Source organism: Buceros rhinoceros, unplaced genomic scaffold (genome assembly GCF_000710305.1).
Source record: "Buceros rhinoceros silvestris isolate BGI_N320 unplaced genomic scaffold, ASM71030v1 scaffold15802, whole genome shotgun sequence".
Taxonomy (NCBI): Eukaryota; Metazoa; Chordata; class Aves; order Bucerotiformes; family Bucerotidae; genus Buceros; species Buceros rhinoceros.
The window spans coordinates 17,146-32,695 of NW_010398434.1; the positions used below are offsets into that span (position 1 = coordinate 17,146).

The following is a 15,550-nucleotide window of genomic DNA, read 5'->3' on the forward strand; positions in this document are numbered from 1 at the left end:
GAAGAGCGTTGAACCGAATGCATCTGGCAAAAGATTGTAGTAGAATAGTGATGATTTTAACTATTGTTGTTTCCTGTATTATACTAGAAACAAACTTTCTTTGTAGCTTTCATAAAACACCTACAATCTTTATTTAATTAACTCTGAGACTTGCCAAGTCTCAGATTGTCTCAATCTTCTTTGCTTCCTTGAAGGTTATGTGCTACTTCTGTGCAGCTCAAAAACTCTTCCTTGGAACGCATCCATATGGCCTTCAGCGTACTGTTCTCAGATTCCACGCGTTACTATGATATGCGTAAATCCAAAGGAAGCAGAGCTTTATCCCTGGTGTTTCAGTATTCATCCTGTAACTCAACAGAATACACTTTATTTTAATCTCTTGTCTTTTAAGGCCTGCCGCACTCCTAGCCGGGATGAAGCTGGCATTGAGATGTTGATAAGCTATTTCCTTCAGCTTGGTTATGTAGAAAACAGATTTTTCCCACCCACCAGGCACATGGGAGTTTTATTTACATGGTAAGTGTGTAGTTCATGTTTGTCTTTCGTCTCTTCATTAACTGTTAATCATTAACTGTCTTCTGTTTAAATTGGGCATGGCAGTGTGTTTCCCCCCCAGCACCTGAAGTGTGTGGTGTCAATCTTTTTTCAGCATTAAGAGGAACCTGAATACAATACACCCTTGTCATGCTTAGCCACTGGCTAGATTATGATTTGGGCTATAGGTTAGCACGAGAGGGGAAAAAAGAGAGAAAATAATCTTCATTTTGGACATCTGCAGATGTTTCCTGGACTCTGAACCTTAGTGCACAAAGCAAATGGGGAAGGGGTCAGACCTTAATTTCCCTCCTTCAATTTGTCAAGAAGAGCGTTTGGGCCAGAAGAGAGAAGGAGCAACTTAAATTTATTACACCTATGAGCAAAGTTTGACTCTGAATTCAGAATTTTTATTTTTATGGTGAAAAAAGATGACTACCATGCACCCAAGAGCAACCATTACATTTTAGTCATAACTGCAAGAAGAAACTTTAAAATGTAAGCTATAGAGGATCTAACCATGCCAACAGTTTGGCAACATCTAAGTACGAGAGCAGCACACAGGGATAATTCCCCAGTATTTCTCAGTCTCTGATTTTTATAGGCAGTTTCAAGTTAGATATAATAGGCGGATGGAGGCATTGCTGTAAAACGTGCTGAAAACTAAGCCTAGTTCCACTGCTTCTATTCACCTTCATTTTCACTGTAGCAGAACAATTATTAAGAATTCCACTGCTCTTTTCAAAAAACAGGATTAAAATATCTCTTGTTTCAATAGACTCTGCTAATCTTAACACTTCTAATTTTGTTTCCCAAGGTATGATTCCTTCACAGGTGTCCCAGTGTGTCAGCAAAATCTGTCGCTTGAAAAAGCTAGTATTTTATTCAACATTGGAGCCCTCTACACCCAGATTGGAACACGATGTAATCGTCAGGTCCAGGCTGGACTAGAAAATGCTGTTGATGCTTTTCAGAGAGCTGCAGGTACAAATTTTAAAAGATTGGGAAGGTCTTTAGGCAAATGTTTCTAATCGCATCCTGACAACCTGCAGATTTTTGCATTTCCAACTATCTTTATTACACAAAAAAGGAGGAATAGGCAAAGTCAAAAAGCCTCCTGAAAAAGAGCTGAGCTGAAGCTGGAACTAGCTGAACATGGAGATAAAGTCAGTGAATGCTGTGGTTAACGATTAATGAACTGCAGTTCAAAGGTTCAAATAACAGCTCTAATGTTAACTGCTTCATTGTTCATTCTTTATTTCACCTGCTGATTTTACCTCAGTGATACTACATTGGGGTAAAATCTGTACAAGAAACAATCTAAAGGGTTGATAACGGTCTTAAAACCTAGTTTTCCATATGGTCTCTTCAAAATTAATCTTACTGTGTTCTCCTGTGAAATTTACAATTCATTGGAAGCTGATTACTTATATTCCATAGATTCCAAAGGCAAACAGGTTCAAAATAATCAATCAATCTCTGTTCCAAGCAAAGAAAAATATAAATTCTAATATAAGGAATTGTATCCCTTGAACTAACTTATAGTTAGCTTATAGAAGCTTTTGTTTTGGTTTTTTCTCAAGTAGATTTTCTATTTTTTCTAAAAGTCATCTGTGCTACACATAATGCTTAAAGACATGACCTATGTAATTAATACGTACTGTAAAATTTATCTCTGCGCTAACAATGTGTCTGTTGGCTTCCACTCTATGGGTAGCTGTATTAGCTGCAAACGGTGGACCACAGAGTTGGATTGTCATAAAACCTTTCTTTTGAGAAAACACAGCTATCAAAAAAAAAAAAGTGATAGTATTTCTTCATGCATTTATTAAATAAATTGTTTTTCAGCCTTTGCATTTCGTCTAAAAGTAATTTTGGTACTTGAGAAAGTTCTCCATTTTGCTGCTGCTCCTCCTATTTTGCAAAGTAAAAAATCCCTGCTTTTCACTTCAAGGTATTTGCAGAACAGAATTAATTAGCAAATTGAAATGCGTCATTTGCTACCACAGTACCTTTGCAGGGCCTCAAAGCAACGCGCTCAGGAGGCCTTTCATTGTACCTGTGCATGGCTCCGAAACGCTGGTCATTATGTTAGTAGAGACATGATATAGAGCATGTATTAACCTTTCCCCTGTGCTGACAGGAAAATGTTGCACAGAGTTTATCCCCAAGAAAGCTCTCAGCGTGTATATGCATAAGCAGAAATATGTGGAGACTGGAAAAAAAGGAGTAATTTTTCTCTCTAGTTCCTATCAGTACTTGGGATGTACCTGGCAAGATTTTTTTTTTTGGGGGTGGTTGTTGTTTGTGGGTTTTTTGGTGTGAAAAGGCAGATATGGCTGTAATTCAGATTTGTGTATGGGCATATTAGTAAGTTAAAAGATACACGTAAAACACAGAAAAATACAACACAACATGGCCAGTACTGAATGTAGTGGCAAGAAGTAAGATTACAGAAGCTGGGACACTTAAAAAGCAAAGCTCTTATTGTTACACGTCTGTAGCATTATCAGGAATTAGCAGGCTAGTAGAAGTCACTAAACCAGCTGGATGACGTGAGTGCTGAAGGTTGTGCTTCCGTCCATGAAACTGTTACTTAATATTTGCACTACATACTAAGTTAGTATTTGGTTTTCATCTGGCAGATGACAGAAATGATTAATATGTTGGTGGAACCAAATGTCTAGAGGAGAATCTAATTCTACCCTATTAAATACACTGTTCTAGTTTGCTTACAGGGATGGAACTGAGCCTTCGTTGGGGGACACAATGCACTTAGCAGCATCTGAAAAGGAGATTCATAATTAAGTTTACATGTTTGTGGTTTTTCCTTCCTTCAAGAGTTCTGCAGTCACCTCCTTATAGCTGCATAGGTTTCTTTTGCTTTCTTGTCCTATGCCTACCACTAGCCCTAGCCTACCGCTGCCATATACAAGTCACAATCAGTTCAGCACAGCTTTATGGTTGTTCACAAGAACTGTTATAAGGAAATCTGAAGGTAGTACTATTAAAACTTGCAGCTTCTGTTGCCCCTCTGAACTGTAATTTTGTGAACTGTGTCTGGAGGTGTTTGATGGGAACACAAAACAAAACCTATGGGTCAGTTTAATTTCATGAGCACAAAGAATCCCTTCAGATTGAAAGCACATTTTCTAGTATTGCACTGCAGCAATCTTAATTGTTACAGTACATGCTAGAATTAAGTTCACCTGTTTTTCTCTTTGTAATACTGACAAAACCATTTTGTAATTTCAGGAGTCCTAAGCTATTTAAAGGAGACCTTTACTCACACACCAAGTTACGACATGAGCCCAGCTATGCTGAATGTACTAGTAAAAATGATGCTTGCACAAGCTCAAGAGTGCGTTTTTGAGCAGATTGGTCTTCCTGGAATACGCAATGAGTTTTTCACACTAGTGAAAATGACACAGGAAGTTGCCAAGGTAAAATATAAGACTTAAAATTTAGTCTTTAAAGTAACTCTTTATAACGCTGTGTTACTAACTACAGCCTCTAATAATATTATCAAAATTTATTAAACCTAAATGTTAACCACCATTACTGAAAACCAGAAGTAACAAGGGACAGCTCACAAGCTACAATGAGAATCAACCTTTCAGAAGATTAAAATGCGAACAGCTGCTATTTAAATATCATTATTTTAGAACTGTTACGATTTAAGATCGTAATCCATGAAGTTTAACAGAAACAAGCTGGAACACTTGGGCCGTGAACTTGCTTGAAGGTGTTTTAGAAGCTATTTCTCATATTGCTCTTTCAAACAGTACAGATCTTGTCCACAGAACAACGTTCAAAAGGACGGGGTTGTTTGTGTCATTCTCCGTTAGGTATTGAACACAACCTGTCTGTTATTTCCCAGCAGCTAAAGGTTATGCAAACCTAAAAAGCTTAAGTCCAAAAGAATTGACTAAACTGTAACTGGGGGAAGGGCCCTGATGAGCCGAGACAGACTGGTAGCTGCAGAACTGTCTTGGGGCTTGCCTGAAAAATGGAGAAGCAGGCTGTGCCCCAGAAGTGTTTGAGCTTGATTGTTCATGTTTAAAATCGGGTATGCCAACAAGATCTGAATATGCTTTCTGAGCCATTTTGGAGTAGCAGATTTATTATTTGTTCCATACTAGAAAAATGGGCAAAGCCTTTCCTACCAGCCCTGCAAAGCCACTCTGACTTATCTGTAGGATTGATCAGCTGCAGGAGAGTTTTGGATTCTGTCAGGTGGAGTTGTTTGATCCATTAAAGCACCATCCACTGCTTGAAATGCTCTTTTATTTCTTCTGCATAAAGGATAGTAGCCCAGTTTAACTAAACCACACAAACTTATGGCTACATATGATTCAAGTTTCTGAAATGAAGCACAAACCTACTGCATAAGTAATACGCTTCACCCTTTTTCTCAGCTGAATTAACCCAGTAAGATGTATTTATAAATTAAACCCCATTTATTATATGGTGTTTTTACTGAACTCTGAAACCATATAGATTGACCAGCTTAGTCCATCTGTTCTTGTACAAAATTGATTTACTTTTCTTGTAAGGGAATATTGAGAGATGGAATTTCTAATTTTCTTAAAACTTACTTCCAACCTTTTCTAACCATCTTTTTTTCTCCTCTTTGATGTGATGCATTAACTTAAAGGATATCAAGTAATATCCCTTATTTGAGCTCCTGATAACCAATGTTAAATTCTTATACTTCGGTTCTGTGCTTTATTTTAGGTGGGAGAGGTTTACGTGCTGGTTAACACCGCAATGAATCAGGAACCAGTGAAAGAGAATATCCCCTATTCCTGGTCTAAACTGGCACAAATAAAGTCAGACCATTACAAAGCTCTGGCGCACTACTTCCTTGCCACCATTCTGTGTGACCATGAATGTAAGAATCATACATTTTCTATATATTCATATAAATCACAATAATAAACATAAACAGTTATAATTTGGTCTATGAATAAAACTAGGAGCCAGGAACTTTGGGGTTTCAATAAATGTTAATTTGTGGCCGTTTTCCCGTTCAGATATGAGGCCGTGGTTTTTTGTACTTTACAGAAGAATGTGAAAGCTCAATAAACTAACATTTACAGAAACAAAAGAAATATTATATCCATTATATGCTACTAAATTGTTCAATTCTTGTCAATATGTTCTGGCACGTAAGTAATACTTGGATACTGGAGATGATGAAACTGATAAAAGTCCTAAAAACTTGAAATCCCCATCAACATGTATGTTGTGTTTAAAAAAAAAAAAAAAAATTTGACTGCATTTGGAGAGAAGGTAGTAATAACTACACAACAAGCCACTAAAGGAACAGAGCACCAAGAGATACGTACTGCTTAACGTTCTGTATCAATTATTACAGTGCAGTCCGGTGATGATGAAGATGAGCAGGAGAAAGCCTTGTCCCAGCTGTATGACTACTTGCCTGAAGGACTGATGGTTCTCACAGTTTTGAAGGACAAAGTTCAGAGAAAACAATTAGGTAACTGCCAGTTTCACCCAGCTACGATATAATTTGAAAATTACCTTGTTCTTGTTGTGTCTCTGGAAGCCAGCCTACATCTTCAAATTTTTTTTCAGGGAAAGCACATTTAAACAAAGCCATTGTTTACCATGAAGAAGCTCTAAGAGTCTGTGGTCTGTGCAAAAAGCTTCGCAACATTGATGTTCTTCAGGAGGTTCTGACAGCTGCACATAAGCGCTCTCTTCTCAAATATGCTCAGCAAGAGACAGAAGATGACTTTCTCAGTCTAATCCAGGCTCCAGATATCCTTCGTAAGTATACACAGCTAGAAGTAAAGGGTATCTAACCACAGCGGTATATGCTTTCATTATATATGTGACTTATATACATATATAACACGCATCCCTACATAATATAAATAATGTACAAGTTATATACCGTACATTTGAGTTCAGATTCTTTACACATTTCCTCAATCACAGAAAAGTTAATTTTGCTACAGCTGCTTTACAGTGTTTCTGTTTCTGGCCACATCATTTTCTGGGGTAGATAACAATGGTTATTATTTTGGAATTCAGCTTTTTTTGGTGACTATCTTGAGCTAGAAAGAAAGAGGGAAGTTTAAAAGCTAAAGTCATATGGGTAAAACGAATAGCTGTTTCTCATAGCACAACTCTTACGCTGGTCTGAGTTGTTAACTCAGTTTGACTGCTATTGGTTCTTCCTACCTTAGTCCAGCTCATCCAACTCTTTCCTCTTTGGAGCAGTGGGAAAGCATGAGTGCTTGTTCTTCATTTTTCTTTGAAAAATATTTAGAACAGAATAGCATAGTTTTGTTTGGATGGTTTGATTTAAGTTTTCTGTATTGATACTATGAGCTCTGAAGATATTTTTAAGGTGATTCAGGTATTTGTCTTACACATTTCCACAAAAATGATTTTTTTCTACAGCCTGATGAGAATTTAGGAGAAGTTCCTATCTAGCTTGAAATTCAAGGAAAATAAATTTATGTGTCTGTTAACTAATACTTGAGAGAAAATTAATCTGTCTTTATTTTTGTTTTAGCTAAAACAGAGCACAAAATAGACGCAATCCCTCCTCAGTTTTCCAAGGTGAAAGTTAAAGACTTCTTTCACAGGCTGGTATGTAACACGCTAATGCTGACCTCCCTCTGTCATTTTGCTAGCAAGAATAAATGCACTCTAACTTGAGGGAAGGGACAAAAGTATTTTAGCCTGAAAAATGATCCTGTAGTAACTGGGTCTTTTTTTCAGAAGTTATTGGAGAGATCACTCCTAGCTTCAGAGCTCTAAGTCCACTTGGGACTAGAGAAGAAGTGCCATTTGTATAGGGCTTTGCACAGCATTCATTCTTGATGACCTTCATAAAAGTCCCATGAATTTTGAACAGATAATTGTATACAACTTAGAGGGGGGAGAAGCATGCAGCCCTTGGGAAAGGGCATGCAGAGTGGCCAACATTGCATGCTACAAAGCCAGTCTTTTAGGTGGCTCTGTGTGTATTGGTCTACAAAGGGAATTGGCAGCTGTGGTTAGGATCAGAATATGCAATGTTTTCTGAATCAGTTTATCTCCTCTATAACGGAGTAATACAGAACCTTATAGCCTGCTGCAGCCAAAAGATTCTGATCTCTGAAACAGATCTCAGAACAACTTGGCAGTTGTCCTCATCCCACTGTATTTGAAGCATCACCTGAACAGTCATGAAGTAGGGCTGAGCACATCAGGGGACATCTTAAAACTTGAGGGCTAAATCTCACTGTTCCATTTCAATGGAGTAGCTGGAGTAAAACCTACGTAAGATGAGCTTAAAGCATCATAACCTAAAAATCAGAAATGCTCACTTACGGATGACAGCAAACCATAACGTACCTGCTGCTGTGTTACCTCCAGGGCCCGCTGACAGTGTTCTCAGCCAAGCAGAGATGGACGGCTCCACGTACCATTCGCATCCACCGTGAAGCAGGAGAGCTAGGATTCAGTCTTAAAGGAGGTTCACCAGTACAGATCTATTGTCTTGATCCGCTCTGTCCTGCAGCAGTAAGTACAGTGGTGCAATATTAATCTAGCTCCAGACTGTGGCATTACAGTCTTTTAAACGTAATTTTAGCTTGTTCATACTGGTGCGTAGAGTGTTTCCAGAGCTCTACTATACGTCACTATAGTTAATGCATATAATCTGAACACAGTTTCAGTACTTTATACACCTTAGATGTTAGCGTATTCATATCCCTGTCATCACATTAAACTAGAGTTGATTTCTCCTCTGTTCACGCTTAATAAATAATAAAACCAAATGCTATTCTCCATCTAATTCAGGAAGCTAGAAGGGATAACAGCTTTAGAAAGTAGCAACAAGTATGAGGATCGGGAAGGGAAGGGAAGGTGGCATGTGCCCAAGGAAAAGAGGGGAAAAGAACATATTAGTTGTCTTCTAATATGTTCTTTTATGGGGGAAAAACAAATGGATAAAGCAGCATACAGTGATGAGCATAGTTTAGCTATAGGAAATGCAGAAGCAACCACAGAAGTACAAATAGAAGTAAAAGCTGGAGAAAATATCCCATGGGGAGGATAGGGTAGCAAAAACACAGGTTTCAATTAATTCAGGAGAAAAGTAAACAGGACATAAAATAGCCAACATTTGAGTATGCCAGCACTGCACTTATCAGTGGTGACTTAACCAGGTAACTTGTGTGCTTGGAAGTGCTGCATGTCTCTAGGTTATGTATACACTTTAGTTCCAGATGTCTGGCTAGACAATGGTTTTTACAGCATCTAAGAGGGTGGAAACTGTATCATGACAAAATTTTACACATCTTTATAATTCCAGATAATAACGTGTGCAAAATATTTTGACAGTCAATGGGCCTAAAAGAAGGTGACTACATTGTTTCAGTTGGTGGCGTGGATTGCAAGTGGCTTGGAGTGAATGAGGTGCTGGAAAAATTCAAAAGCATGGGAGAGCAGACCATTGAGATTGAGGTTATCAGTTGCCAGGATACATCAGCATCTGTGGTATGTAATGAGGCAAATAAGTTTTGCAGATTGGGTATGTGAGTTTTCTTTCAGTTTTCTGCCTTCAGTCCCTAATTAATGTTTACTGTTGTGTAGTCAGACACCTCACTCCACCAGTGAACATATGAAGTATTTGGGCATGTGTTCAGTTTAAATTTAAACTGAAAATTGAAACTAAATTTTTCAGTTCAGATTTAAACAGTCTGTTTAAATCATCATGATTGAGCAAGCTAAAGTACAGTCTGTGTGCATAAGAAGGGCTGGGTGGGTGGTTATTTTTGTAGTGGAGCTACTTAGATTAATTGCATTATAAAGTCCAGGGCAACTAACTTTAACTTTTTGCAGAGAATGCAAGTATTACCCTGTTCATCATCAGGAAAAACCACAATGAACAATAATGGAATGAAATAGAACATCCAAGACCACGTGCTTATCTTCTATGCACTGTTAACATAAATGATCTGTGATTTTCGTATTAGATCCCATATTAACATATATATTTTTTATTTTGGTGGACTTTTAACTGTCTAGTCAGTTACTAAGCCGCTGTGGAAACTTGAAACTAAGGAAAAATGATCAGAAGATGAAAAAATGTTAAGCTCTAAATGACTTAAACTTATTTCTAGTGTGAGAGAAGGTGTAGTTCAGCTAAATCCACTGCTTCATGCTTCTAACATTCCTTGGCAAGCTTAGGCACTGAAGTATTGTTGCCTTAGAAATGATCGAGGTGCTCTTACTGCTGTTAGGTTTTCTTGTTTGATTTTCCTCATTGAAAATAAGGACTTGCACACCTGCCATGCCGAACTCTTTCTGGAAACAAAAGGCTAGGGTATAATCAATTGCTTCAGGGCACAGCTAAGATAAGACAGAGAAGACTTTGCGTTCCAGGCATCCCAGAAGAATGTCCTTCAGTAGCTTTTGTTGTCATAGTTGCAGTCTGTGGAACCTGTCCAAAGATAGCAAAAAGACTCCCCTTCAGAGATATGTGCAAGAAATACTTAAGCTTTGGAGGAAGCTTAGCGTGTGTATTGTATAGTTATGCTAGAAGCCAGTAAATGCTAGCTACAACTCAACCCATGGAAAAGATTCACGAGCCCCTTGACGCTTTGCACAGAATATCCCTGAGTCTCCATAGCCGAAATACCAGAATCACCACACCCTGAAGGGCCTTGTGTTCAGTTAATACGTCATTAGCACAGGCCTCCTGTCATCTGCCTTGGAAAATTATTTGCACAGTAATCCTCTGTTACCATCACAATTTTGACCCATTTTGGGTGACTGATTCTTCAAATGCTTCTCTTTTTCCTACAGCATGGTAAGAGTGCAACTTACTCAGTGGGAATGCAGAAGACCTACTCCTTAATCTGTTTAGCCATGGAAGAGGATAAGACTGATCAGACCAAGAAAGCCCCACTGAAACTGCCTTTTCTAAGTTGGGGAACGAAAAACAGACAGAAAGCTGCAAGCACCCTCTGCCTTCCTTCAGCTGTGGCTGGAAGTTCTCAGATGAAGAAGAAGCTTTCTCCCTTCGCGTTTCTGAATTCAGAAAGTTCACTGTACTGAATCTTTCAGAAGGGTGTGTTAACGTGACATTTTCCTTTAAAATGTATATAATATTTATCCATTTTATTTTTATATATGTGTGTGTATAAATTCAGACAAATGCCACTGACTTCATTTACTGTGTATTGAGCCACTATGAAGGTCAGAGGCTGGCAAAGCCTGTAAAACTTAAGTATCTGAAGGTTAGAATGAAGAGGTTTAGGAGGTATGCAATAACAAGTTATCTATAAAATTGCTTACATGAGGACTGGATTCCTTTGGAATTTCAAAACGCAGTATCACGACTAATTTTTTTATAACTATCATAGATGGGAGTTATTTATTACAAACCTGATGCTGCATGCAAAACAATAGGTGACATTAAAGGATGATTTTGATGTAAAAGTTTAGAGTTAATAATAAATCACTTGACACTACTTTAAAGAATTATCTTAACAAACCACAGGCGAAAGAGAATGTTATTCAGAGAAACCACCCTTGTGCCAAGGGGCAGGGTCATGTAGTTGTTGTTTTTATGTATAGACATTCTCCTTCTGAGAGGAGAGATTCTACTGAATAGTTAATTTAACTCTGGAAGAGAATTAGAAGGCTTAGAAGTAAAAAACAAAAACACTAACAACTTTTGAACTACAAGAGGCTTTTACTTGGCTCTTTCTGATCAAGGATACATTTTAAATGCCTGCTGATTCAATTGTTAAAACCAGGCTTTATTCCAAACTTTATTTAACCTATTTACCATAAGACTTGTATCACATTAGTCTTGATAAACTTGACAGCTGTGCAACAAATCTCAAAACTGATATGCTACCTATATTGATCAAGAGCACGTAAATTGTGGTGATGCTTTAAAATATGAGAAAAGAAGGGAGCCTTAAGTGGCAGAATGTTGATTTACGGTCACACCAAGTGAAAACCCAAATAGATATAAAACAATCCTCCTCCTCTTGGACCAATTCATGAGCTAGTATTGGCTATACATTACATTAAGGAGGGAGACAATAAAATCTGTGTGAGCATTTCTTTGAGATTCTTGTTTTCTGAAACAAATTAATTCAAAATTGCTAACACTCTAGTGTTAGTTAACATTGCCATCTACAGAGTAGATATATACTGTTTGATACTCAAAACTTAAGGGGAAAGTTTGTGTCTGGGTGTAAACTTTAAAGTTGTAATTTGTTTTTAGTTTCTTATGTAATAGGTGTAAATATGTTGATGATACTTATTTAAGAATAAAAATCAGATGCTGCCATTTAGTCATAGCTTTTTGATTCTGCTCCAGCTTGGATGATACAGCCTAATTCTCAGGTTTTCACTATTTACTGCTGGCATACCTTTTGCATGCTTCTGTAACATTGCTTATAAAGATCTAAGGACCTGTCTTAGAAGTTTACATTGTGTAATATGTAAATTATAGTCTAAAACTTGCTTCCTTATAAAGAGTCTTAACGTATTTCTAGAGTTTCCCTATAAATGTTACATTTAAAAAAAACTGTTGTAAATTACTTGTGCCTCACCTATCCTCAGTAGCTATTCTTCATGTCTGTTTGTAGTAGCACTTCTCTTTACGCATGCAGGCAGCAGCAGTCATACTGACATGCAAAACCCTGCCATACAATATTCCACACAGAAGAGATTTACTTTGCACAAAGAGCTAAAATTGCTGAAGCTTTCATTATCTGGGTAGTAAAGTCATGGGCATCACCCTCCCAACTCTTCACTTCTCTCAGCCCACTATGATAGTCTTCCTTAGCTGCGTGATACCTAACCCCTCTCCATTCCCACTGTTACACCCACTACTCCTTGAGGAAAGGTTGGGGTGGAGGTATTTTTATATTTAACCTCCCACTTCCAATTCAAGTAAAAATTTGCGCTTCTCAAGTGCCACAGAAATACGTACTATTTTCTGACAGCTAACTAAAGACCCGTTCTACACTCAGTGGTAGCCAACAGCTAACCTGAAGGCAAATGCTAATTTCACAGCCAGTTAATTCTTGCTCAGACCACTGGAATATTTGTAATGAGATTCTATCCAGAGGGATGTAGAAGGCTACTATAAAGCCCTGAAAAATAAAGGTCTCCAACAGATTAGGAGTTCGGCCTACAACTCAGTACTAGTTGTTACTACTGTAGTTGAACTTTATTTAGTACACTGAACACATGGTCATTTGTAGTAGTAAAAAGGTGTTTGCTTTGCAACATCAATAGCCACATACCTTTAGATGTGAAATCCTGTCTTCATAGCAAAGTGACAGAGTCTGACAAAGGGAATAAAAATCTGAACAGACAGATGTATAAAGAAGCTTAAGCATTTCTTATTTGCAAGAAAGTAGTATCTTGTTCTGTAGTTCTGGACATTCTAATGTTTGTTATTCAGTAAATTAAATATTTATGGCCAAATTATATTTTCATCCCAAGTAAGGAATCAATACAAATAACAGATCTATCTGCTGTCCCCACTAACTGGTGGATGAAATTAGTTACAGAGGTGCCAAAGTTCTATTATTCACTTCTCCTTAGTTTACAAAAGGGAGTTGAAAATCCTGCTTAACTGCCTTTCCTGCTGTGATCCAAAACCCAAGTAGTATGAAAGAGGCTTTTCACACACAGCCTTAATGGGTGCATAAGGCAAAAGGCAATTTTACCCTTACTAAATAGGGTAAGAATATAATTTAAAATAAAATGCAAGATGTCAGGAAAACCAATCTTTCTCTTTACAAATAAATCTTGAAAAAATTAATACTGGAAGGACAGGTTGAATTACGCATTTTGATCAAAGCTTCCCATATTATTTTCTTCGCAGCACATAACCGGTATTGAAATTAAAAGAGTAGAATTGGTTATTCTTGTGACAAAATATATTGTAATTGATTATAATTATCCCAACCTATATTTGAAAGTGCAACGTGAAATAACCAAGATTTTGGGTATTTGACATAGGAATAAACTGAAAAAGGAACCAAAGAAATAAAGTTAGTGTAAAGCCAAGGCAACTCCATAAAGGTATAAATCAAAGATATTATTATAAAGCAATGTAAGCTAACTTTAAAGCACTGTAACTCACATTTCCCGTTACTGAGAAGATAACACCACCACCCACGTACTAACAATGTGTTTATTTCTGGAAGACAAAAGTAAGCAAGCAAATTACTTTTCTGTTTTTTTCTGTGGATGCTGAAAGGGACAGCTTTCTTGTACAATATAGATTCAAAATACTTTGCAGCCCTCCTTCCAGGGTAATTTTCACAGCTCAATCTACAAGAGCAGAACAGCTATAAAGCAGCAGACAAGTAATCTCTCATTAGTCAACACCCTCCAGTTGTTACTAGGATTATAGAAATTACCATAATATGTGTTTACTAAAAACAAGATTTTGTCATTCATAGAAAACAAACAAACCAAAAGTCTTTCGTTTTCCAAAACAGCACTACCCATGAAGGTCAGGAACACAAAAACCTGTAGATCTGTTGTGCTGCTGTTTGTCCAACTACCAGCTCGAGCTCTTTGACAGATGCGTTACAAAGCTGGTGTATGGTTCCAAACTGCTGCAGTAAAAGCAGAGCTTTTGCTTCCCCAACTCCTGGAATCTGTTGTACTGTCCGAAACACTGATGGCTCTGCCAGCTGAGAACACTGTTTAGGAAGGAACGGGTTACTGTTGCGATCCTTACTTTCTTCACGGACCTGAAGAAAAGCAAAACTGAGAGTAAATAACACTGAGTGCCCTCTATTGGAACTCTGCTTTTGGTTTCCAAAATAGTTTCATCTCAAGAGTTCAATGCAAACGCTAGGAAGTTTTACAAACAAGCTCCTTATTAGGGTTTTGATGCAGATCCACAAAATCTCACTAGCAAACCATCAGTTTCTTAATACCAACCATGAATTAAAACAATGAGTTTGTAATCTTTTTGATGATCAATCAGAGAAAGGATGAAGGAAAAGAGAAACAATGTTAAGATTAGTTTCTCCAGCCTGGGATCAAGCAAAATCTCAAGTCAGTTTTGACAGAGAAGTGAGAAACGGCTAATGCAATGCAGTGGCATCTCAGTGCAAGATCACATTAAAAAAATCCAGTATCATATTCTTCAACTTTTTTTCTTTGTTCTTAAGTGAACCCTCTTTCCACTGCACTGTATTCCACACTACTGTTGTGGCATATTTATTCCTTACATTCAAACATCAAAATTTTTTACATTCCTTTAAAACCCCAGGTATTCTTTTTGAAATGAGTGATGATTTGGGAAAACAGGTGTTTCTCCTTATATCCCATATTTTACTAGATGTTTGTCCACTATCGTAGAAACTTACTAGCTGAGTGATAAGTTGAGAAGCTTCTCCTTGATTTGCCACAGGAAGCAACACCATTCCAAGTTCCAGCACCACAAGCTTTTGTACTGGTAAGAAGTACTGATCACTAATTTGAGTCTTTTCTACAATTACAATTCCCCCAAGACTGCTGGCCTGAAAGCAAAACAGACAAGACCTTGGTAATGACAAGCTGATGCAATGCAAGAGAGAAAACTTCCGTCAAGTATGCCCGAAAGCACATCATAGGAAAAACAGAAGTTGCAGCAACAGTACTGATATTTCATACAGCACTATTGCACAGCTGCACAATTTTTCACTCCTCAGGTGGAAGTCATCACAAAAGTTTAGCTCCAGTAGAATTTAAAAATAAGGAGGATGTTTTCGGAAGCATGGAATAAACAAACACCAATTGAAACATTTTTCTATTCTCTTTATGTAGCACTTACATTTCTAAACCGAGCCAGTCTTCGTTTGAATTCATCCCCTGCAACCAAGTCTGCTTCAGAAATATATAAAATGCAAGTTCTGTTTGAAAGATGAAAATCCACAAGTCCCAAACCATCTTCAAAAATGAGTCTAGTTTTCCCTGGAGGTGAGATTGTTAAAAGAAAAAATACAGTGGTTAAAAA

The 15,550-nt window shown here is 37.5% G+C and overlaps 2 protein-coding genes across 2 annotated transcripts in view; one reads left to right on the forward strand and one right to left on the reverse strand.

Moving 5' to 3' along the window:
- RHPN2 (rhophilin, Rho GTPase binding protein 2) overlaps window positions 1-10,617 on the forward strand; it is a 22,893-nt gene extending 12,276 nt beyond the window's left edge. Inside the window, exons 6-15 of the mRNA XM_010131101.1 lie at window positions 392-516; window positions 1,352-1,518; window positions 3,790-3,977; window positions 5,272-5,428; window positions 5,915-6,034; window positions 6,133-6,327; window positions 7,082-7,158; window positions 7,930-8,076; window positions 8,899-9,054; window positions 10,366-10,617. Of these exons, the coding sequence (XP_010129403.1) occupies window positions 392-516; window positions 1,352-1,518; window positions 3,790-3,977; window positions 5,272-5,428; window positions 5,915-6,034; window positions 6,133-6,327; window positions 7,082-7,158; window positions 7,930-8,076; window positions 8,899-9,054; window positions 10,366-10,617 (1,584 nt within the window). The remainder of the gene's footprint in view (window positions 1-391; window positions 517-1,351; window positions 1,519-3,789; window positions 3,978-5,271; window positions 5,429-5,914; window positions 6,035-6,132; window positions 6,328-7,081; window positions 7,159-7,929; window positions 8,077-8,898; window positions 9,055-10,365) is intronic.
- Window positions 10,618-14,054: 3,437 nt separating this feature from the next.
- The window catches only part of LOC104488990 (chromosome unknown open reading frame, human C19orf40), a 2,477-nt gene continuing 981 nt past the window's right edge, over window positions 14,055-15,550 (reverse strand). The window contains exons 2-4 of the mRNA XM_010131102.1: window positions 15,368-15,507; window positions 14,922-15,074; window positions 14,055-14,297 (exon numbers count right to left, since the gene is read on the reverse strand). Coding sequence (XP_010129404.1) covers window positions 14,055-14,297; window positions 14,922-15,074; window positions 15,368-15,507 — 536 coding nt within the window. The remainder of the gene's footprint in view (window positions 14,298-14,921; window positions 15,075-15,367; window positions 15,508-15,550) is intronic.